The 22,988-nt window shown below is 47.4% G+C and overlaps 1 protein-coding gene across 7 annotated transcripts in view; it reads left to right on the top strand.

The window, feature by feature from the left end:
• CLEC16A (C-type lectin domain containing 16A) overlaps positions 1 to 22,988 on the top strand; it is a 237,525-nt gene that overhangs the window by 961 nt on the left and 213,576 nt on the right. For 6 of the 7 annotated variants that reach the window (XM_033235753.1, XM_033235752.1, XM_033235751.1 and 3 more), the window contains exons 2-3: positions 12,755 to 12,883; positions 17,124 to 17,257. In XM_033235753.1, the coding sequence (XP_033091644.1) occupies positions 12,755 to 12,883; positions 17,124 to 17,257 (263 nt within the window). The remainder of the gene's footprint in view (positions 1 to 12,754; positions 12,884 to 17,123; positions 17,258 to 22,988) is intronic. The other variant, XM_033235755.1, reaches the window with a different exon arrangement.

The following is a 22,988-nucleotide window of genomic DNA, read 5'->3' as shown; positions in this document are numbered from 1 at the left end:
GAAGTTAAGAGGCTGGCTTTGCAGCCTCACCTGCATTCAAATCCTGACACCACCACTTACTGGCTGTGTGACCTTGGGCAAATTACTTCACCTCTCTGAGCCTCCAGATCCCCATCTGCAGATGGCCAGTAGTGATAGCTGTGTTTATCATCAGCTCAGCAAGGCCTTCCCAGACCACCCTACCTAACATGCTCCCCCCATCCCAGTTCCTATCCATCACATCTTTCTTTCTCTTGCTTTCATTGAGTGCTTCTCCACTCTCTGCAATTATTCTTTATTTTTTATTTATACTTACTTTCTGTCTCCTATTAAACTGGCACTTCAGAGACTGCTTAGTTTACTCACAGTTGTATTCCCAGCATCTGGTACTTCTCTCTGCCTACTTAAAGAGTAAAAAAGTGAATGGTTGAATTGGGGAGAGGTGAAGAGCATGCAGGCCAAGACCCGGGATTTGGGGGCAGGTGTGGAGGATGATGAAAAATAGAGATGTCGGCCGGGCGCGGTGGCTCAAGCCTGTAATCCCAGCACTTTGGGAGGCCGAGACGGGCGGATCACGAGGTCAGGAGTTCGAGACCATCTTGGCTAACACGGTGAAACCCCGTCTCTACTAAAAAATACAAAAAACTAGCCGGGCGAGGTGGCTGGCGCCTGTAGTCCCAGCTACTCGGGAGGCTAAGGCAGGAGAATGGCGTGAACCCGGGAGGCGGAGCTTGCAGTGAGCTGAGATCCGGCCACTGCACTCCAGTCCCGGTGACAGAGCGAGACTCCGTCTCAAAAAAAAAAAAAAAAAAAAAAAAAAAATAGAGATCTCTGTGAAGGGGAAGGCTTTCAGGAGGGAAATGGCGGGGATGCTGAAGAGGGGAGTAGACAAGCCTTCCGTGTCAAGAAATAGGCAGGTTTCCAGAGGGAGATCCTGAGACTACTAATGGGAAAGGAGGAGGATAGGGTTAGGGATATGGTGGAAAGTAGTGGAAAGGAGACGGGGCTGTGGAAAGGATTGGTGGGAGGGAATTAGATAGGGACTTCTCATGTGTCCCCCGGAGTGGAGTAGGGGTAGTGGCAGGGCCGCAGTTCTCAGCTGTGACCTTCCTAGCATGGAGCAGCATTTAGTAAAACGTTTGTGAGTCTTGAAGAGTGGGGAGTAGAAGGGTTCAGTATGTGCTGAGGGGCGCTTTTAGAGCAGGAGGTGGTGAGAGAAGACAAGGGGAGGAAAGAGGCCCAGGACAAGGATGGGGTGCGTAGGAAGGCAGGGATCTTAGATGGGAGGGCAGCTGGCTGGGAAAGGGAGTGGTTGAAGGATTTCAGGAATTTATCGAGTGGGCGGAGGTGGCTGAGGAGGGGAGGGGAGTTATCCAGAGGAGGTTGGGCTTCCTGCCAGCATCCAGGTACCTGCAGGCTCTCACCTAACTCTGCTTAACTCTAGCCCTTTTAAATTACCTTAATTTATTACTATATCGAATGCGTTTTTCTGTACCAGGTACTTGCTAAGGACTTCATGTGTTATTTCCATTTGTCCTCACAAGTCTGTGAGTTACAGGAACCATTATTGTTTCCATTTTACAGAAGTGGAAACTAAGGTTCAAGGGGCTTCAGTGACTTGCCCCAAGGTGTCAGCAGCCGAAGGGTGGCAGAGGCAGGATTTGACTCCCAAGCTTGTGCTCATTATACTGTCGTTCTGAGTAAAACTTCCCGATAAGTCTGTTCAAGGACACTTTTGACTTGGCCGAGTCTCATCGCCAATGGGGCATCTTTGCCAGCCAGCAGAGAATGGTAAACGGTCTCTGGTTCCTTTGCAGTATGCTGGGAACTGCCTGGGTTCATTGTTTAGATCACATGTCTATCGGATGCTTCTTTGGAAACCCGAGTTGCCTGCCCTGAATCAGGCAGATCACCTTAATCCATATTACAGCTGCAAGAACCTGAGATTTTTGTATTGGTGAGGGGGGTGGGGGTTAGAAGATCCCCCAGGGACTTGGAAAAGACTGCTGTGAACAGCCAGTGCCCACCCAGGGCTTCTGCCACTCTGCATTTGGCTCTGTTAGTAAACATCTTGGGTCTTGGGTACAGAACAGCTCATTCCCTGAGGAAGTTTGCAGGCTGGCGGGGGAGACAGCCGTAGAGCCAGTGACTGTACAGTGTGACAAGTGTGGGATCGCCATGGGCCCAGGGTTCTATGGGAACCCTTTTCGGGAGCTTTCTGGAGGAGGCAGCACCAGCGCGGGTTCTCCAAGAACGAGCTGAAGCCACCACGGTGGGCAGCAGGTGTGGGAGGCAGAACACTGTGACCAGGACCCTGGGGGTTTTGTGGCATGTCCAGGTGGGGGCTGATGGCTGTGGGAAACAAGGCTGGAAGGAGGAAGGGCTTGGGATTTATCTGACACTTCGGGTGACCAACCGTCCTGGTTTGCCTGGGCTGAGGGGTTTCCCAGGATATGGGACTTTCAGTGCTAAAACTGGGGAAAGTCCCAGACAAACTAGTATAAACTGGTCACCCTATCAGTGACAAGTGACAGTTCCTAATACACTCTTGCCTTGACCTGGGCGGTATGGATGGAGAGGAAAAGTTTAAGAGCGTTTAAATTATTTATTTATTTATTTTTATTTATTTATTTTTTTGTTTGTTTGAGACGGAGTCTTGCTCTGCCACCCAGGCTGGAGTGCAGTGGCCAGATCTCAGCTCACTGCAAGCTCCGCCTCCCGGGTTTACGCCATTCTCCTGCCTCAGCCTCCCGAGTAGCTGGGACTACAGGCGCCCGCCTCGTCGCCCGGCTAGTTTTTTGTATTTTTAAGTAGAGACGGGGTTTCACCGTATTAGCCAGGATGGTCTCGATCTCCTGACCTCGTGATCCGCCCGTCTCGGCCTCCCAAAGTGCTGGGATTACAGGCTTGAGCCACCGCGCCCGGCCAAATTATTTATTTATTTATTTATTTAAACACACAAGGCATCTGGAAACCCTCCTCTTTGTTTTTTTTTTTTTTTTTTTTGGAGATGAAGTCTCGCTCTGGAATGGAGTACAGTGGCGTGATCTCGGTGCACTGCAAGCTCCAACTCCTGGGTTCATGCCATTCTCCTGCCTCATCCTCCCGGGTAGCTGGGACTATAGGTGCCTGCCACCACGGCCGGCTAATTTTTTTGTATTTTTAGTAGAGACAGGGTGTCACCGTGTTAGCCAGGATGGTCTTGATCTCCGGGCCTTGTGTTCCGCCTGCCTCGACCTCCCAAAGTGCTGGGATTGCAGGCGTGAGCCACTGTGCCCGGCCTAGACTTTACTTTTTTAGAACAGTTTGAGATTTACAGAAAGATTGAGAAGATAACACAGAGAGCTGGAAACTGTTTTTAGCTTCATTATTCTTTGTAATGCTCCCAGCTTGCAAAAGGGAAAGGAATTTTCCTGTTAGGGTTTTACTTTTGCTAAATGGTAGAAAACTTCATACCTGTGGTCTCTGTCTGCTGAACTGAGTTAGTGATTTAGCTCAGGTAGATTGAAGTAGTCAAGAGGTTATTTGCTACACACCATGGGTGGTTTGTTGTCCAGATTAGTGGCAAGGCTGTGACATTGACTGACAAATGTCCACCACCAAGCAGAAGCCTGAGTGATGGAATCATTTGATTGCTACTGAAGCATCATCTTTACCAGGCAGTGACTGCAAGTCTACAGCTGGTAGAACTTGGTTGTTTTTGTGTTGTGGCTTTCATTCTGGTCCCCTTTGTGTAGGGGTCAGGATTTTTGGTTCCAAGTGACAGAAACCCACCTAGAATTGTCTTAAGCCCCAAATGGATTGAATAGCTCCCGTCACTGAATGGTCTGTCCCGGCTAAACCATGGCTGAATCCAGGTGTTTGGAACCATCAGAAATCGGCCTCTTTCCACCTCTCAGCTCTACCTTTTTCCTGTTGGTGTCGTTTTCAGGCAGGCTGCAGGCTTACATCATATCAGCTTAGCACTCCTGGGGAAAAAGAGAGCTTCTTTTCTTAATATTGCCAGCAGAAGTCCAGAATTGAGTATCTCTGGACCAATGAGGTGTCATGCCACCCCTGAGCTGTCACTCTGGCCAAAGGTATAGAGGGGCTGTGATTGGCCATTCCTCACTCATATTCCCTTCCCTGGAGCAAGAGTGGGATGAGCTCCACTTAAGCTAGTGGAAGAGAATGAGAGGAAAGGGTGATTTCCCGTGGGAGAATCAGGGGATACTGCCCAAAGAAGGCGGGGAATGGATCCATGGCAGGTTGACAGATGCACACCTACTCTTGGTGTATTCAAGTTTTGGCTAAGGTGGCACTGACAGTGTTAGAGAGCTTGGGGTACAATATTGCCGTGTTGATTTTCTTTTTTTTCTTTTTTCTTTTTTTTTGTGAGACAGAATCTTGCTCTGTCGCCCAGTCTTGAGTGCAGTGGCGCGGTCTCGGCTCACTGCAAGCTCCGCCTCCTGGGTTCACGCCATTCTCCTGTCTCAGCCTCCCGAGTAGCTGGGACTACAGGCGCCCGCCACCACGCCTGGCTAATTTTTTTGTATTTTTAGTAGAGTCAGGGTTTCACCATGTTAGCCAGGATGTTCTCAATTTCCTGACCTCGGGATCCACCCACTTCAGGCTCCCAAAGTGCTGGGATTACAGGCATGAGCCACCGCGCCCAGCCTTTGATTTTCTTAAAATATCATCCTCACCACGTCACACATTATGGGTCCTAGGCACCCACTGTGTCATGTCTAAGTTCTTCCAGGCCTTCAGGGTGCTCCAGACTCTGTTCCCACCATCTAGTTTGGGAGCACAGGGAGCCAGGAACATCCTTGGTAGGCAGATATTGTTATCAGGCAGCGGGGTGTCAGGTGAAAGGAAGGATGTTTGAGGCAGAGGAAAAGGCAGTTGAGAAAGCCTAGCGGGGCAAGGGGAGCAGTGCACATCGGCAGAACTGAGGTGGTTCAGCAGGGGAGTGTTCATTGGGCGAAGAGGAGGTGAGGACCCAAGCTCACAGCCATACTTGGGAGAGTCTCCAGAGGCCAGTTCCCCTGGGGCCTTGTAAATCACCTTAAGGAATTCAGACTACGAGTGAGAACAGGAGGGAACCACTGAAGGTTTTTTAACCACAGAAAGGCTGTGGTCTGGCTGAAGCTGTCAGAATGGATTGGAGGAGGGGCAGACTGGAGGTGAGCGTCCACGTGGTGGGGCTGGGGTGGGGCGCTGCTGCCGTCCCCTGGTGAGTTAGAGTAGTAGCTGCTGTCATCCAGGCATACCTCCCGTTGGTGGGCCACTCACACACACACCTTGCTTGCCCGCTTGAGTTCCTCTGCTCTTTTCTTCCTGCCCATCCAAATCCCTAGCTCTATCCCGAGAATGCCAGTTCTTCCCTAAAAATTGCCCTGGTGACCTCAACCAACAAGAGTTTTGCTGTCTTCTCTAACTTCTCTTGTGCCTGCTCACACTGTCCCACACAGTTAACACATTATTATGTACTTCTCATCGCCAAAGAGCGGCTCGGCTGTTGGCTTTACGTTTTTAAAACTTTCATCCCAGCCTTGAGTTAGGCCCTCAGGAAGCTGGCTGGGGTTCAGACCTTGTCTTCCTTTGTTACATATCTTTTTGTTATTTTCTCCCAATTTGAACATAAGCATCATGAAAGCCTATATGGCTTGTTCAGCTGGGTACTGTGGGGTGCCAGCACAGGACCTGGCAGATAGTAAGCAATCAACAAATATTTGTCATAGGATGAACGAGAGGCAGACCTCTGTTTTCAGAAAAGGCCAGTCTTTTTCCCAACAACTGCTTGTTCTTCCCAGTTTTGGTCACAGCACCTGTGCCAGAGCCGTGACTTTCTCTAGGGCTAAAAGCCCTGCCTACACCCTGCACATCCCCGGCCCAGCCTCACTCCCTGGCCCTGTTTGACATCTTTGGGGGATGATTCACCAGGGGAAGCACCACCTGTGAACACCTTCACTTATCCTCCAGCGTCATTCCACCCTGCCTGAAGCTTCTCCATCCTGCTGGCCAGAAGGCTGAACTCTGACCAGATGGTGGTTTTCAGGGCACAGAGTGGGACACACTGGGGAATGTCTTCAGTGCCTCTGCCCGAGTGCTGGAAAGGCCAGACAGACACAGGCTCTGTGTCCCCCATCCCTGTACCACACCTGAGATTGTTATTTGGAGCTGTGTGAACATTGGGGGCTAAATTTCTAACCCGCAGACCTCGCATCATTCTGCTTATCCTTTCTCATGCCCCAGCTTGCAAATATACATTTCAAAATCTTGAAAGAGGAGCATCCTAATAATACCATATTATGGTACAAGGCATAACACTTGCAGAAAATGCTGTCACTGGAATGAACTTGGACTTAGTATTTCTCTCTCTGCAATGGACTGAATTCCTCATGTTTGAAGGGGACGGGGCTTTATTAACTGCAGTGGTTTAACTTGTGAAATCAGTGACTCTCTTGAGAAAGCAGAAGCTCTTGAGGTGGGATTTGTTTATGTCCATCATCCTTGGTGATGCACCTCGAGTGTGTTGGTTGCAGTTTCTCTTCTCCAGGCATTTCGAGCTCTGAAGCTCATCTGTCGGTGGAGAGTTAGCTAACGGGCAAAGCTCGGATACTGAGACTGCATCTGCAGAGCTCCTGTTGGGAATATGAGAACGCTGGCTCTTTTCCAGACAAATGGGAGTAAGAGGACTTTATAAGGACTTTCTGTAAGATCTGATAATATTTTCATGCTTTTTGGTTTATCTATTTGGTGTTTTAAAAATTTGTTTTCTTTATTATTATTATTATTATTTTTGTATGTTAGGCATTCATAACCTCATGTAAATTCTTGGCCAATATAATTGTTGCTTACTTCACTGTTTGCATTTTTGTAGTCCTAGAAGGGTTATAATCATGGGGTCTGGAGTTCAGCCTGCCTGATTCTAACCTAGGCACCTCCTGTGCTGCACCAGGGCCCTGGGCAAGTGCGTCAGCTCCCAGAGCATCATCCCCAAAGGGTCGATTGTTTCCGGGATTAAGCAAAGCACTCAGAGACTGGCAGTAATAGGAAGCTTCAACTGTTTTACTGAGGTAGATACATAGTTTGAGAAAAAACATTATCGTTGTAACAGTGGTTATCCTTATAAGAGAAACATTTTAATTTGCTGCCATTAAGTAGCAAGGTAGGCCGGGCGCGGTAGCTCAAGCCTGTAATCCCAGCACTTTGGGAGGCCAAGACGGTCGGATCATGAGGTCAGGAGATCGAGATCATCCTGGCTAACACGGTGAAATCCCGTCTCTACTAAAAAATACAAAAAACTAGCTGGGCGAGGTGGTGGGTGCCTGTAGTCCCAGCTACTTGAGAGGCTGAGGCAGGAGAATGGCGTAAACCCGGGAGGCGGAGCTTGCAGTGAGCTGAGATCCGGCCACTGCACTCCAGCCTGGGTGACAGAGTGAGACTCTGTCTCAAAAAACAAACAAACAAACAAAAAAAGTAGCAAGGTAATTCTTCTGTCTTTTGAAACTTTTCTGAGATAAGGACACAGCTTTGCACACAAAGATGGTCATAGCAACATTGTTATCACTCAGTTAGGAATCTTAATGCCCTTGGAAAGAGTTGCTACTGTGCTTGTCCTTTCAATGGCATACTGCGTAGCCATTACAGATATTTGCAAACAGTTGTCAATAACAAAAAAAAAAGTGCCTTTGTTTTAGCTGAGGTGTGAAAAAAGATTGGCATAGAAGTGGATAATGCAACATGACCTCAACTATGTCAATATCCGTAGTAAAGAAAAAGACCCAAGGAAAGAGATAGCAATTCCAGCAGCAGAGTCATCTCTAGGCACCATGGTTGTCATTTGTCTTTCATTGTTGTCAAAGTTTCTGACCTCTCTAAACTGAATGTTACGTTTAGAATCAGAAGGTTATTAAAATGGGCCAGGTGGGCTGGCTTACGCCTGTAATCCCAGCACTTTGGGAAGCCGAGGTAGGCAGATCACTTGAGGTCTGAAGTTCAAGATCAGCCTGGCCAACATGGCTAAACCGCATCTCTACTAAAAGTAGTTGGGCGTGGTGGCCTGCGCCTATAATCCCAGCTACCTGGGAAGCTGAAGCAGGAGAATCATTTGAGCCTAGGAGGTGGAGGCTGCAGTGAACCCAGATCACACCACTGCACTCCAGCCTGGCGACAGAGAGAGACTCCTCAAAAAATGACAACAACAACAAAAAGTTATTAAAATGTTCATCTCTCTGAGGTGGTTGAGTTACCTGATACTCAAAAGCCCTGGAATTAGGTAGAGCATGAAAACATTAAATCTTAATCCATTCAGCCTTTTCCCCTATTACATTCAAGCGGATATATATTGAGAATCTCTTCCTCAAATGTTGTGTAAAACAGTGTGCTAGGGCATTGTGGGACAGAAAGATGAGCAAGGTGAAGGTGTAACCCCCATTGAGCTTTGGAGCTTGAAATCTAGTGGGTATTTCCATATACCAGCAAAAGACATTTAGAAAATGAATATTTCAAACAATATCATTTACAATAGCATTAAAAAAATATCAATTACCTGGGAACAAATCTAACAAAAGATCTGCAAGACTCCTGTCAAGTAAGCGTGGAAAGAAATGCTGTAAATATCAGAATGTTACACTCTTGTAAATATGTCAGTTCTCTCCAAATTTAGCCATAGATGTAGGGCAAGTCTAAGGAAATTTTAGCAGGTATTTTTGTGGAAATGAAGGTGATTTTTAAATGTATATGGAAATTAAAAGGTCCAAGAATAGCCAATATAATATTGAAAAACAGAAGGAAAAAAGTGGGAGGACTTAATTACCACATGGCAAGGTTTACTGTAAAACTGCAGTAATCATACAGTGTGGTCTTGATACGAGGATAGACAAATAGATCAATGATACTGGAGTATTCAGAACGAGACCCACACAGGTGGTCACCTGATTAATGACAGTGGTGGCGCTGGAGTGCACTAGAGAAGTGAGGGCCTTTTCTGTAAATGGTGCTGAGTCAAGTAGATTTCCATATAGAAAAAATTAATTTTGGCCAATGCCTCGTATCATACACAGAAATCAGTTCCAGATGTATTCAAAGTCAAAATGTGAAGAGTAAAACAATAACTTTGTTAGAAGAAAACAGCATTTCCCTATAACCTTGGGGTAGGTAAGAACCTCTTAAGCTTGATACAAGAAACACCATCCAAGGAAAAGATTGCTAAATTGAACTACATTAAAATTAAGAACTTCTGCTCATCCAAAGACCAGTATAAAGAGAGCGAAAAGGTAAGCCACCATCAGAGAAAGTGTTTGCAATATGTATCTCCAGTAAAGGATTTGTGGTCAGAGTATATAAAGAACCCCACCAAACAAGCAAGAAAAAGCCACACAGCCTCATTTTAAAAATAGGCAAAAGACTTGCACAGGCATCTCACAAAAGAAGATATTCAAACAGTCCATAAACATGTATGAACGGGCGCCCAGCTTCGTTAGTGCAGGAAAGCCCCCATGCAACATCACCACATACCCAGCAGATGGCGCCACCGACCAGGGCAAAGAACGCCAAATACTGAGCGGCCAAGAAACAAACGGAATTCTCAGACCCTGCTTCCGGGCCACAGGGCTGTGAGCGAGCTACTGAACGTCCCCAAACCTCACTTGCTTTCTTGGCCTGTGCAGTGGCAGCAGTGTGCACATCTTCAGGTTCCTGTGAGTCTGTAGGTCACATGAAGCCCTCGCAGAGAACCAGGCACGTGGGGGTTCCTAGAATCTTCTTTTCAGGACTTACTGCCCTGCCCTCTCTGCCTGTAAGGGCCTTCTGGTAGTTACTAGGACTTTTTCCTGAAGAAATTATTTAATGAGGGCAACAATAACAATAACTAGCACTTGTATCATACATAGTAACTGCCAGGTTGGTTATCTGTTATCTCCCAACACCACCAAAATAGGTAGGTACTAAACTATTTAGGTACCACTGCTGTTTACATTTTACAGGTGAGATAACTGAGGTGCACAGAGAAAAAGTAACTTGCTCAGGATCACCCAGCTAATAAGTGATGGAGGTGTGCTCAGACCCAGGCATTCCAGTGTCTGTGATTAACCCTATGTTCTAATTATACCAGTGTTTGTAATTAACCATATAATCTAGTGCCTCTCAGGAAATGCCAGACTTTCTCTACTTCCTGACCTCTTCACCATAGCTCTGCACTGTCTCTTGCCGTGTCTGGCATTTGGATCCCTGGCTATGTTCAGTCGTGTATGCTTTGATCTAAGTTATGTTCACAAAGACCATCCCATTCAGCATTTATTGAACACCTGCTGTGTATCAGATGTTTGGAGTATACTGGGGTCACCAAGATGAATAAGGTAATGGTGCTGACCTTGAGGAACTCAGGTCTAGTAAGGGAGGCAGATCTTTGCAAATGAGGGTGGGCTGTGCAGTAGCAAATATGTGTGGGTACAGAGGTGCCAGTGAGGAGGGAACAAATAAATCCACCTGGGAGGGGCGTAGGGGAAGCTTTACCAAGAGAGGCCCGAGCTGGGTTTTGAAATATAAGTAAGAGTTTGCTCGTTGACAAGGACAGCAAGGGCATTCTAAGCAGAAAGCCCCATCAGTTGAAGTCATGTGGTCCTAAAGATTTAAAATGTCCTCTCCTTGTTGGGGATCCTCAGAGCAGACCCACTAACCTAAGCCACCACCTCCCATGGACCAGAAGTATGATGTGTGATGCTAATAGATGTGCACAGAAGAGAGGAGGGAGGATCTGCCCTTCCCCCACATTGCCAACAGTGCTTGTCACTGGCAGGGTGTTGGGCACATGGGGACCTGCGTGGGGACTGTCACTGATGGCCACAGCTGGAGTGGTACGGTGACTGTCAAACTTCAGTGAGATTGGGGCCCTCCACCAAAAGTCCAATTCAGTGGCTCTGGAACAACTTACAAAGGTGATTCTGATGCAAGATGCCCGGGAACTGCAATTTGGAAAACTCTGCTCTTTGAAATTCTTGGGGAAGATGCACTTGAGGCAAGATGAAGATGTAGATTTGGGAGCGGGTCCTCCAACGATTCATCCCAGGGTGGTTCAAGTGCTGTTTGATTTACCTAATTACAGAGGGAAACTGGGCCCATGCCGCCACCTGCATCCTTGTTGGTAGATTTGGGTACAAATGGTTGAGGAGTTGTGTTTTTTGAAGGCTCTTCTAATTACTGCATATTAAAAATTACATGCAATTTCTAATTAATAAATTAATTAAATGCTTGATTATACTAGGTCTTTAAAGCGTAATAGTAACAGTGTTAATAAATAAACCCTAGCATCTTTAAATAGCAGATTGTTCTTTATTGTTTCATCTTCAAGCTGCTTCCTCTTTATCTCTTACCTGTTTTTAGAGATTGTAAATGGGACAGTCCTATCTAGCCCTTTCCTTCCTTGCTCTCACCAGACCCCCAGCCCTGTAAACTGAAGCTGGCCATCAAAGAAATCAGGAGGGGAGGGGACTTTTCCTGAGTTACTGCTTCTTGGTGTCTGCTTTTCCTTCTCAAGCCTTAGCTCCCTTGACAGGTGAAGTTACCTGGGGCTGTGGGCCCTGGAGAAGCCGTCTTAAAAGCTGTGCCTGGTGGCACTCCCAGGGTGTCCAGCCAGACTTCTAGTCCTTGCACTGCTCAGGACTGGCCTTGGTGATTCTTTTGGTCTCTCCCACCAGTAAAGAGGCCGTGAGGACTGGATGGTGTCTACCTGTCTCTGCTCCAGCACCTGGCATTCAGGCCTGTTTGGATAGATGACATATAGCACCATAGCCTCTCCAGCCCATTTGTTTGTTTGTTTGTTTGTTTATTTAGAGTCTCGCTGTGTCACCCAGGCTGGAGTGCAATGGCGTGATCTCGCCTCACTGCAACCTCCACCTCCCAGGTTCAAGCAATTCTCCCTGCCTCAGCTTCTGGAGTAGCTGGGATTACAGACTTCCACCACCACGTCCAGCTAATTTTTGTATTTTTAGTAGAGACGGGGTTTCACCATGTTGGCCAGGCTAGGCTCGAACTCCTGACCTTAGGTGATCCACCCGCCTCGGCCTCCCAAAGTGCTGGGATTACAGGCATGAGCCACTGCTCCCAGCCAGTCCATTTAACTCAGTGAATTTAACAGTCTGTTCTCAGCAAATAAGACCATTGCCCTTGGCCTGCAAACCACCCAGATCATTTGAGCCATAAGTTCTGATGGGCACACTGCACTTGAGAGGGACTGTGAGCATTCCAACGGGAATTGCATGTGAATTTTGTCCCAGCAACTGCTCTGGGACCCAGCCTTCCTAAGCTGTGGCTCCATCTCTCTAAACCTCATTAGCCTGGCAGCAGGTCCCATGTTACGCATCCAGCCTGAGCTGTATGTCCCCACTTGCTCTGAAGGCATCAGCATCACGGGGAGCATGTGAAACAGGTGGCTACTTGCTCTTCTCTCAGTCCTGCTGAATCTGAATCTCCCAGGGAGCCCCAGGAGCCCCCACTTGATTCAGTTCTCCAGGTGATTCTCTTGCACACTGCAGTTTGAGAGTAGCTGACTTCAAGGGTTTGACGATTTTCTTGTCTCAGTCTGGGTTGGTGTGTCCTCGGTTTAACCCTTCAAAGCTTTGTCTGCTATTTTTCTTGGGTTGTGAGTTACATGTAGTCTGAATGGGAAATTGCATTACCCAACCCTGAGACAGCATTGCTGTATTGTCTCCAAAATATTGCTAATGGTCATTGAACTTGGCTTGCATTTCAGTTGGTAACTTTTTATTTCCTTTTCTCTCATTTCTCTCAGGTATCTCTACCACGTTTTGACCAAAAACACCACAGTCACAGAACAGAACCGGAACCTGCTAGTGGAGACCATCCGCTCCATCACCGAGATCCTGATCTGGGGAGATCAAAATGACAGCTCTGTATTTGAGTAAGGGTTTCTAATGATTGCTGTTTTTTGATGATTCTTCTTTGAATGTTTTTCTAAATGTATACCATGAGTCATTCCGGGTGATGTCAGGATTTGACGCTAATTTGATCTTGCCCAGATATCTATCTCTGTCTAGCTGTAAAAAAAAAAGTGCCCTTGAAACACTATAGAAATCCAAGCCAAAAATGGGGAAGTTATGGAAATGAGTGTCTCTAGAAAACCTGAAAATGTCGTGGGTAATTTTCCTCCAGGTTGTGTCTGATTATTTTCCCAAAGGAAGGAGAACATGTCTAGTGGTTAGATTTGACAGGAACAGAAGGCCCGTGCCCTGGGGGAGTCACTGGGGGCTCCCAGTTACCGTGTTGACGGATGACCAGGCACAGGGCTGAGCTCCTGATGCGACCGTCCAGCTCAGTTTCCCGCCCACCCCGTGGTAGAGGCCCCGTGGTGTGCCCTTTGCTGCTCAAGATCACATAGCTGATGAGCGGTGGCAATGTGACACCCACCCAGACTCTGTGGGGGGTTCCCCCAACTCTCCTACTTCCTAGGTGAGCAGTCCTCAGTCAGGCTCTTCATCTCCCTAAGCCTCCGTTTCTTTACCTTTAAAGGAGCGAGAAAAAGTTCTCTTTGTCCAGTGCCTGGTACAGGAATAAATGATAGCAGATGATAAAGCCAGATGTGCCTCACTGGACAGTTAAAAAGCAAGGGCCGCCAGGCGCAGTGGCTCACACCTGTAATCCCAGTGCTTTGGGAGCCTGAGGCAGGAGGATCGCTTGAGCCCGGGGGTTCGAGACCAGCCTGGACAACATAGGGAGACCCTGTGTCTATGTATAATTTAAAAATTAGTCATGCATGGTTGTGTGTGCCTCTGGTCCCAGCTACTCATAAGGTTGAGGTGGGAGGATTGCCTGAGCTCGGGAGGTGCAGGCTACAGTGAGCCATGATCTTGCCACAGCCTGGGTGACAGAGTGAGACCACATCTCAAAAAAAAAAAAAAAGCAAGGGCTGTTAACTGTGAACTACCTGCCTAATAGATCTGCCTTGATGTCTTAGTGCAGAAGGATTTGGGACTGGGTTATGACAACCACCAAACACGGGTGTGTGTGTGTGTGTGTGTGTGTGTGTGTGTATTATAAACATTGAGGCCACTTTTAAAACTCATTTTTAAAAAGTAAAGGTGTTCTGTTTTTAACAGGTTTTTTTTAAAATATCTTGTTGGAAATGAGAAAAGACCCTTGGGTTAAAGATTAGAAGCTGTGCCCCTGCTTGACTGGAATGGACTTACATTTTTTTTAGAGACAGGGTCTTGCTCTGTTGCCCGGGCTGGTCTCCAACTCCTGGGCTCGAACAATTCTCCCTCTTCAGCCTCTCAGTGTGCTGGGATTACAGGCATGAGCTACTGCTCCCTGCCTAGAATGGACTTAGTCCATCTGTCATCTTAGAACAGCTGCTGAGCTCTTGGAATCCCCATGATTCTTAAACAGCTATCCAACAAAGTCCCTAAGAAAATTTTGTTTTTATTGCATTTTAAAATTTTGAAGTAATTTTAGATTTATAAAAAAGTTGCAAAGATAGTAGAGAAAGTTCCCATTGTAAGGTGCACTGGGCAAAACTAAGAAACTGACCTTGGTACAGTGTTTGAGTCAACTTCAGCCCCCATTTGGATTTTGCCAGCTTTTCATTAATATCCTCTTTCTGTCCTAGGGTCCCATCCATGTTCCTACAGTATATTTGGTTGTCATATCTCCCCATTCTGCTCTGTTCCGTGACTCTTTTTTAGTCTTCTGTTGTTTTTACGACCCTGAAAGTTTTGAGAAATGCTGGCCAGATCTCCTGTGGAATGTCCCTCAATCTGAGTTTGGGGGAAATCATGTTTTTCTCATGATTAAACTGGCGGTTAAGGGGAAGTAAGCTGTAGGGGTAAAGTGCCCCTCTCATGCCATTATCGCAGGGCACTCACAATGTCCACATGACATCCTGGTGATGTTACCTTTATCACCTGGTTAAGGTGCTGTCTGCCAGGTTTCTCTACTATAAAACTACTCTTTCCTCCTTTCCCCACACTGTTCTTTAGAAGAGAGTCACCAAGTCTACCCCACCTTTTCATGATGAGGGAGTGGGGGTTAAGGTCTACCTTCTAGAAGGGGGCAGTATCTACATATATTATTTGAAATTCTTCTGCATGGAAGGTTCATCTCTTCTCTCTCATTTATTTATGCTGTCATTTGCTTATATTAATATGGACTCATGGATATTTATTTACACTTTGGGCTATAATTCAGTGTAATTCAATATGTTGTTATTTTGTTGCTCAAGTTGTTTCAGCTTTGGCTATTAGGAGCTCTTTCAGGCTGGTGATTGTGTCCCCTTGATATGCTCTGTTCCTTTGGATTTTTGAGCACTTACTACTTCCTGGTACTATAAGATGCTCCAATCCTACAATCACCCTGTTTTTCCAATGAGTTGCCCACTCCCCTATGAAGTTTTTAAACATCTGGGTTCATGGATTTCATGCTAGACCTGCTGAGTCCATCCCTGGGGCAAGATCTAGGTACAGGCACTTTATTTTTTTTTTTTATTTTTTTATTTTTTTTTGAGGCGGAGTCTCGCTCTGTCGCCCGGACTGGAGTGCAGTGGCCGGATCTCAGCTCACTGCAAGCTCCGCCTCCCGGGTTTATGCCATTCTCCTGGCTCAGCCTCCCGAGTAGCTGGGACTACAGGCGCCCGCCACCTCGCCCGGCTAGTTTTTGTATTTTTAGTAGAGACGGGGTTTCACCGTGTTAGCCAGGATGGTCTCGATCTCCTGACCTCGTGATCCGCCCGTCTCGGCCTACCAAAGTGCTGGGATTACAGGCTTGAGCCACCGCGCCCGGCCAGGTACAGGCACTTTAACAAGCTCCCAAGTTGGTGACAGTGCGGCAGTGAGTTTGCTGGTGACCCTTAGGAGTCACTGATGTATGCAACTTGAACCGAAGGTGGACAAAATAGGCCACATAACAGAAATACTCTGGAGGTCAACATGGATGGCATTTACAGGCAGATGGGCCTCCGAGTTGGAGAAGGTTGTAAGGGTCTTTTTTAGGCCATTTAAATTTATTCATTTACCTGTTCATGGATTCAGACAGAATCAGGCAGCACTGAATAAGTTCCAGGCCCATGACCTCACCACTGTGGAGATGCCGGACAAGGACAGAGAGGCACCCACAACTGAGTCAACCCGCAGGCACACCTCATTTCTTCCAGGTGTCCCAGATGCAAGATTATGTGGTGTTAGCTTGAGTACAGAGAACACATAACTAGAAACGTCATTCTCTTCCTTTAAAGAAAGGCACTGGATGGTCTGTTTCCTTTTCAAGACTAAAAGAGCCAACGTGTACCCCCAGAAGCCAGTGCCGCTAGGCTGTGGACAGACAAGTATCCTATCCACAAGGAGAAAGGCAGAAACAGACTTGGAGATGGGTTGGTAGGGTTTCTCCACCACATCAGTACCTGTGTATTTCTTTCTAGTTATTTTCCTCTAGAACTTGACAATTTGGGAACCACAGTACATTTGGTTGTCATATCTCCCCGGCCTCCTCTGTTCCGTGACTCTTTTTTCGTCTTCTGTTGTTTTTACGATCCTGAAAGTTTTGAGAAATGCTGGCCAGGTCTCCTGTGGAATGTCCCCCAATCTGAGTTTGTCTCATGGGTTTCTCATGATTAAACTGGTGGTTAAGGGGAAGAAAGCTGTAGGGGTAAAGCTTTTTGGGAACCTTTTTTTTTTTGGCTCTGTCACCCAGGCTGGTGTGCAGTGGCCTGATCATAGCTCACTGCAGGCTTGAACTCCTGGGCTCAAGCGATCCTCCCACCTCAACCTCCTGAGTAGCTGGGGCTTCAGGCATGCACCACCACCTAATTTTTTTTTTTTTTTTCTTTTCTGTAGAGGCAGGGGTCTGGTTATTTTGCCCAGGCTGGGTCTTGAACTGGCCTCAAGCAATTCTCCTGCCTCAGCCTCCCAAAGTACTGGGATTACAGGCATGAGCCCCTGTGCCCAGGGCTAAAATTCATTTAATACTCAGAATTATCTTATTCCTTTGCTGTGAATTCCAGTTGTGGCAGGTGACAATGGGTGGCATGATCTGTGCAGGTATCTTGGGGTAACGGGGTGAATCTAGTACTTGTGTTGTGAATGAAACGAGATAATAATTTCCATTTCCACACGTGGAAGCCAAGTATTGACACTTTTCCATTCTCTCCTCAGCTTCTTCCTGGAGAAGAATATGTTTGTTTTCTTCTTGAACATCTTGCGGCAAAAGTCAGGCCGTTATGTGTGCGTTCAGCTGCTGCAGACCTTGAACATCCTCTTTGAGAATATCAGTCACGAGACCTCACTTTGTAAGGACATTCCTTGGTATTTGCCTCTGTACTGCTGGGCATCTAGCAGGGTGAAGTTTAGCATGGTTTTCTGTGTGCTTACTGAGTGTATTCGTCTGCTCGGGCTATCCTCACAAAGTACCGTAGACTGAATGGGTTAAACAATAGAGATTTGTTTTCTCACTGTTCTGGAGGACAGAAGTCCAAGATTGCCCAGACATGGTGTCTCATCCCTGTCACCCCAGCACCTTAGGAGGCCAAGGTGGGCAGATCACTTGAGCTCAGGAGTTTGAGAACAGCCTGGACAACAAGGTGAAACCCCATCTCTACAAAAAACCATAAAAATTAGCTGGGCGTGGTGGTGTGCGCCTGTAGTCCCAGCTACTCAGGAGGCTGAGGCAGGGAGATTGCTTAAGTCAAGGAAATTGAGGCTGCAGTGAGCCGTGATTGTGCCACTGCACTCTAGCCTGGGTGACAGAGCAGGACCTTGTCTCCAACCAAAAAGAGTTCAAGATCAGGTTGCCATCAGGGTCGGTTTCTGGTGAGGGCTCTCTTCCTGGCTTGCAGACAGCCCCCCTCTTGCTGTACGTGGCCTTTCGTCTATGTGTGAGTGCAGAGAGATGGAGAGGGTGCTTGCTCGTGTCTCTTTCTCCTTCTGTGGGGACACTGGTCCTATTGGATGAGAGCCCCCACCCTTATGACCTCATTAACCTTAATTACCTCCCCAAAGGCCCTTCCTTCAAATACAGTCACAATGGGGGTTAGAGCTTGAACGTAGGAGCCTGAGGGGGACACAGTTCAGTCCCTAATGCTGTATTTGTTTCTGTGTGGTGGGTACTATGAGCGGGTTCCCCTCTGCTGATGCTGCTGGGGGTGTTTGCACTTCTTTCTGACTTGCTGTTAAAGAGTTGGGGTCACTGAATCATCAGCCAACGGAATAAGCACTGGGAGAAGCAGGACAGGGAACCTCGGTCAGAGGGCAGGCAGGGGTGTGGGCCTTGGTACCAACCCTCCTGCTTCAGTCCCTCCACCCCGCTAGTGAGTGTGTGACTCTGAACTTCCTGCCTGCCCGCACTAAGCCTCAGTTTCTTCATCCGTGACAACCACCCCGAGAGGCAGGTGCTGTCAGTGCTTTCATTTTAACACCCAGGTGCCAGCTGTAGCAAAGCCAGAAGAGAGAAGATTTCATCCCAGGTGATTAGCTCAGTGGTCTTCAGTGAGGGGACATCTGGCATCATCTAAAAACATTCTTGGGGGTGCTGCTGACATCTAGTGGATAGAAGGTGGGGATGCTGCTATACATGAAGGACAGGCCCCCCACAACAGGGAATTACCCAGCCCAAATTGTCCCCAGTGCCGAGGCTGATAAACCCTGGTTTGGTTCCTAATCCTCCATGCTAGACCGCTAGCTTTGTTATTCCAAGGTGACTTCACCAAGTCCTGGCCCTGCCCACCAGAAGTAGGGGACAAGTGGCCAAATGTCGATATCAGAGGCAGGCTCTTAGTCCCCAGGACAGGTCTGAAAAAAGTCTGCAGTGGGCAGAAAGAGGTAGATAGAGATGGTGGCATTCCTCTGGTCAAGAGGGAGAGGAGAAAGGGCTGCTGAGTGATGGCTCTTGCAGCTGCCGCTAGGTGGTGCTGCTGCTTCAGCGATGCCTTACGCTTCCCAGTGACCGCAGGTTGACAAATGTGTGCCGACTCCTGTCTCCCTAAATGGTTTCCCTTGTTACCAGTGCCTGTTTCACTGGATATGAAATGACTGCGGTTTCTGAAAGCTCTGAGGGGAGGATCCAGCTCAGTGGCACAGCTCCTGGACTCAGACTAAACCAGGTCCCAGGCCCAGTTCTGCCCCACACTTGCTCCCTGCATGTGCCTGGATAGTGAAGGCTCTGAGCTGCTGTTTGTGCATCTGTCAAGAGGAGAGCACAGTGGCTGCGGCATAGAGTGGCTGGGCGTGAGCGTGAGAGCAGGTGTTCAGAGCGAGGCACAGGGTCTGGCAGATAGGACATGGCCATGGATCAATTTTATCCTTTAAGGCAACATCACCCTCAGTGTCCCTGCCCTGGGAAGACTCTCAAAGCCCAGCTAGGCACAGGGTGACTGGATTGAGATGGGGGTGAGGCAGTCAAAACTTACGGCTTTTAGAGGCTTTCTCTGAATTATATGGCTTTTAAAAATTATATATATTTAATGTGTACAACTTGATTTAATATATACACACAAAAAATATGTGTACATTGTGAAATAATCACTGCAATCAAGTGAATTAACATACCCATCCCCTCACATTTGTGTGTGAGGGGGTATGTGCATGCACATTGTGTGGTGAAAATATGTCAGATCTACCCTGTTAGCAGATTTCAAGTCTGTAACGCAATAGGATGAACTGTAGTCACTGTGCTGTACGCGAGAGCTCCGGAAGTTACTCAGCACGCAAGGTACCCTTTGATCAGTGTCTGCCCATTTCCCTCCTCCCCAGTCCCTGGTAACCACCCTTTGACTCTCTGCTTCTATGAATTTGACTGTCTTAGATTCTCCCTATAAGTGAGATCATGCGGTATGCGTGGCTCTTCTTGTCCTGGCACCAAAAAGGGTGCCTTGCTGTGGGAAACCCAGGTAGATGCCCCTGGCTTTATAGCCCCTTCACCACAGTGCTTTTATAAGCCCTTCAAAAGGGTAGAAATCATTGCACGTTGACAGAACTTGGATTTGTAAGGGGTGAAGAGGATAGACGACCTTTGCTTTTATTTTTATTTTCTAACCACAGAAGAAAAAATGTCCTCATTGTTAAACAACGAAAAGCCAAATGTTAGAAAAATATAAAGTCAAGTTTCTGCAGAATTTCACCCTAACAATTCATTGTGCACCAGCCATTCTGCTGTTTGCTTTTCTTTTTCCTAGCCACCCAGTGTATCTGAGATCTCATTGTCCCATTCTGTAACCCTGCCTGGTTTGGCTTAGGAGTGGCAGCTTGTTGTGCCATAATCTATTTAACCTGACCATGGGCGTTTAGGTGGTTTCCAGCTTTTCACTATTACAAGCAGCCATTTCACAAATGCACCTGTTGCCTGCTGGGGTTAGTGACCTAAGTGACAGAGTCCCGAGAGACTGAGATTACGTACAGGCTCCCGGGTTTATTAGAAAAGGATACCACAGAAAGTCAGCCACACAGTGAGGGGGTAGTAGAAAAATCCCAGCCTGATAATAGAGGCGCCTCCAACTGTCCTATGGTGGCCCCCCACCACCCACAGAGTCATCTCTTGGAGGCCCTGGAAAAGTCCCTGCTGGGGAGTGGAGGGAGCCTGTGGCTGTCCCAGCTCCAGGGTGCAGCTAAGAGACTCATTTGTACATCTGAAGCTCCCAGTATGGCGTCTGTGCTGCTGGTGGTCTGGAAGCCACTAACCAGTCACAGCGGGGCTCAGTAAGACACCCCAACAGCTCCTTATCCTGCCAGCCCATTACCCCTGCCTACTTTTCCCCCAGCAAGAGCCAGAATGATAAAGAAAAATAAGTGCTCTGGGTATCAGAATCACCTGGGCGACATGTTACCCATGTTAGACTCCAGGTGGATAAATAAACTGTGGACTATTCAGAGAATGTAATACTCTATAGGAAAAAGGAAAAGAAAAAGGAAAAGAAAAAAAGGAGTGGACTACCACCATCGCATACACAGCAACCTGGAAAGCCCTCAAATGTGGTAATAAGTGAAAGGAGCCAGACATAGAAAGTGTGTGTACTGTCTGCTTCCAGTAGATGAGGTTCATGGACAGGCAAAATGAGTCTAATGTGCTAGAAGCAGAATAAGGGTTGCATTGGGGTAGCAGGTACTGACTGGGCAGGGGCGTGAGGAAGCCTTCTGGAGAGCTAGAAATGTCAGCTATGGGATCTGGATGGTGCTTACACCGTGTGTATATGTAAAACTTCATCATGCTGGATACTTAGGGTTTGTGAGGTATATCTATGTATGTAAAACACATATGTATGTTGTATCAGTCCATTGAGAATGGACTAATTCTCAATGGACTGATACAACATACATATGTGTTTTACATACATAGATATACTCAAGGCTGGGTAATTTATAAGGGAAAGAGGTTTAATTGACTTACAATTCAGCATTGCTAGGGAGGCTTCAGGAAACTTGCAATCATGGCAGAAGGGGAAGCAGACACGTCCTTCTTCACATGGCAGCAGCAAGGAGAAGAATGAGTGCTCAGCAAAGGGGAAAGCCTCTTATAAAACCATCACATCTCATGAAAACTCACTCTCACGAGAACAGGATGGGGGACACCACCCCCATGATTCAATTATCTCCACCTGGTCCCTCTCACAACATGTGGGGATTATGGGAACTACAATTCAAGATGAGACTTAGTTGGGGACACAGCCACACCATATCTTACATGTACATGTATGTATATTTCCACGTATGTCAAACTGTCCACTTAGGATTTGTGATGTATATAACCCCATCTTAAAAAACATTAAGATTCCTAAGATTCTGCCCTAGACCCGTGGACTCCTTGCTTGGAGGGATCCCCAAGCACTGCCTCAGGAGTTGTTATGCTCAGGAGATTTTGAAAACCGCCCTTCTAAGACTACAGACCGCACAGCCTGTCTGCCATGCCTGCTCAGAGTGCACAGTGGCTTTTCTGAATGCAGTGGCTTTCCCGGAGAACTGGCTGCCAAGGAGGACCACGCCATGGGCCCACACTGTGGCTTCCGTCATGATCCCAGGCTCCCAGATTCCTCTTTGTGGTGTTTTTGATGATTCCCAATAGACCGTTGAGTAATACTTTGATTGACCTCAGTTAGATACCTCAACGGCTCCAGATAACTTAATGGTTTATTTCCTCTTCACCCAAGAGCAACTGTGTTCAGTCTCGGAATATGATAGAGATTTTCTTTGTTTGTTTTGTTTTTAGAGACAGGTCTCACCCTGTCGCCTAGGCTAGACTCCAGTGATACGATCATGGTTCACTGCAGCCTTGAACTTCTGGGCTCAAGCTGGGACTACAGGCACACACCATCACACCTGGCTAAAGCTGAGATTTTGAATCTCCACATAACAGTAATAAGAAGAATAATAGCTGTTAACATTATTGAGTGCTTGCATTGTGGCCCATACTGTCCATTCATACAGCCAAAGGATCAGTGATTACTACTACTACTACTGTCCTGAGTGCTTTCTGTACATTTTCTCCATTCATCCTTACCACAACTTCATGAGGAAGTTTTGGCTTCATGGAACTGGGGCGTGGGGAGGGTGAGCAGTTTGCCCAAGGTCACAACACAGCTAGGAAGTGGCAGGTGTGAGATGTGGACACAAGCAGGCCAGTCCAAGTCCAGGCCACGAACCCAGAGCCTCCCAAACATGAGCACGTGTGGGGTGCCGTGCACACTTCTTACATGCAGAGTGCTGGGCCCACCCCTGGAGATTCTGACTCTGTGGTGCAGGGCCGGGGCCCAATATCCTGCAGGTCTGACAAGCTCCGGGGTTGCTGTGCTGCCCATCTGAAGACAAGACTCTGAGTAGCAAGGCTCCAAACCATGCCCCCAGCAGGTGTCAATCGTGTTCTGCCTTTAGCTGTCCTGGGGGCCCGGCAGGTGAGCTGGTGCAGCGCTCACACAACAGCAGCCTGAAGGATAGGCGATGGGACAGCAGTGCCTGCCTTGCAGGTGGCTAGTAAGAACACAGAGGGAAATATGTCTGGCAAGGGCCCAACACCAAGATATCGAACTGTAGGCCATA

This window comes from Trachypithecus francoisi, unplaced genomic scaffold (assembly GCF_009764315.1).
Source record: "Trachypithecus francoisi isolate TF-2019V2 unplaced genomic scaffold, Tfra_2.0 Lachesis_group15, whole genome shotgun sequence".
Classification (NCBI taxonomy): Eukaryota; Metazoa; Chordata; class Mammalia; order Primates; family Cercopithecidae; genus Trachypithecus; species Trachypithecus francoisi.
This window is presented reverse-complemented; position numbering and strand designations above follow the sequence as displayed.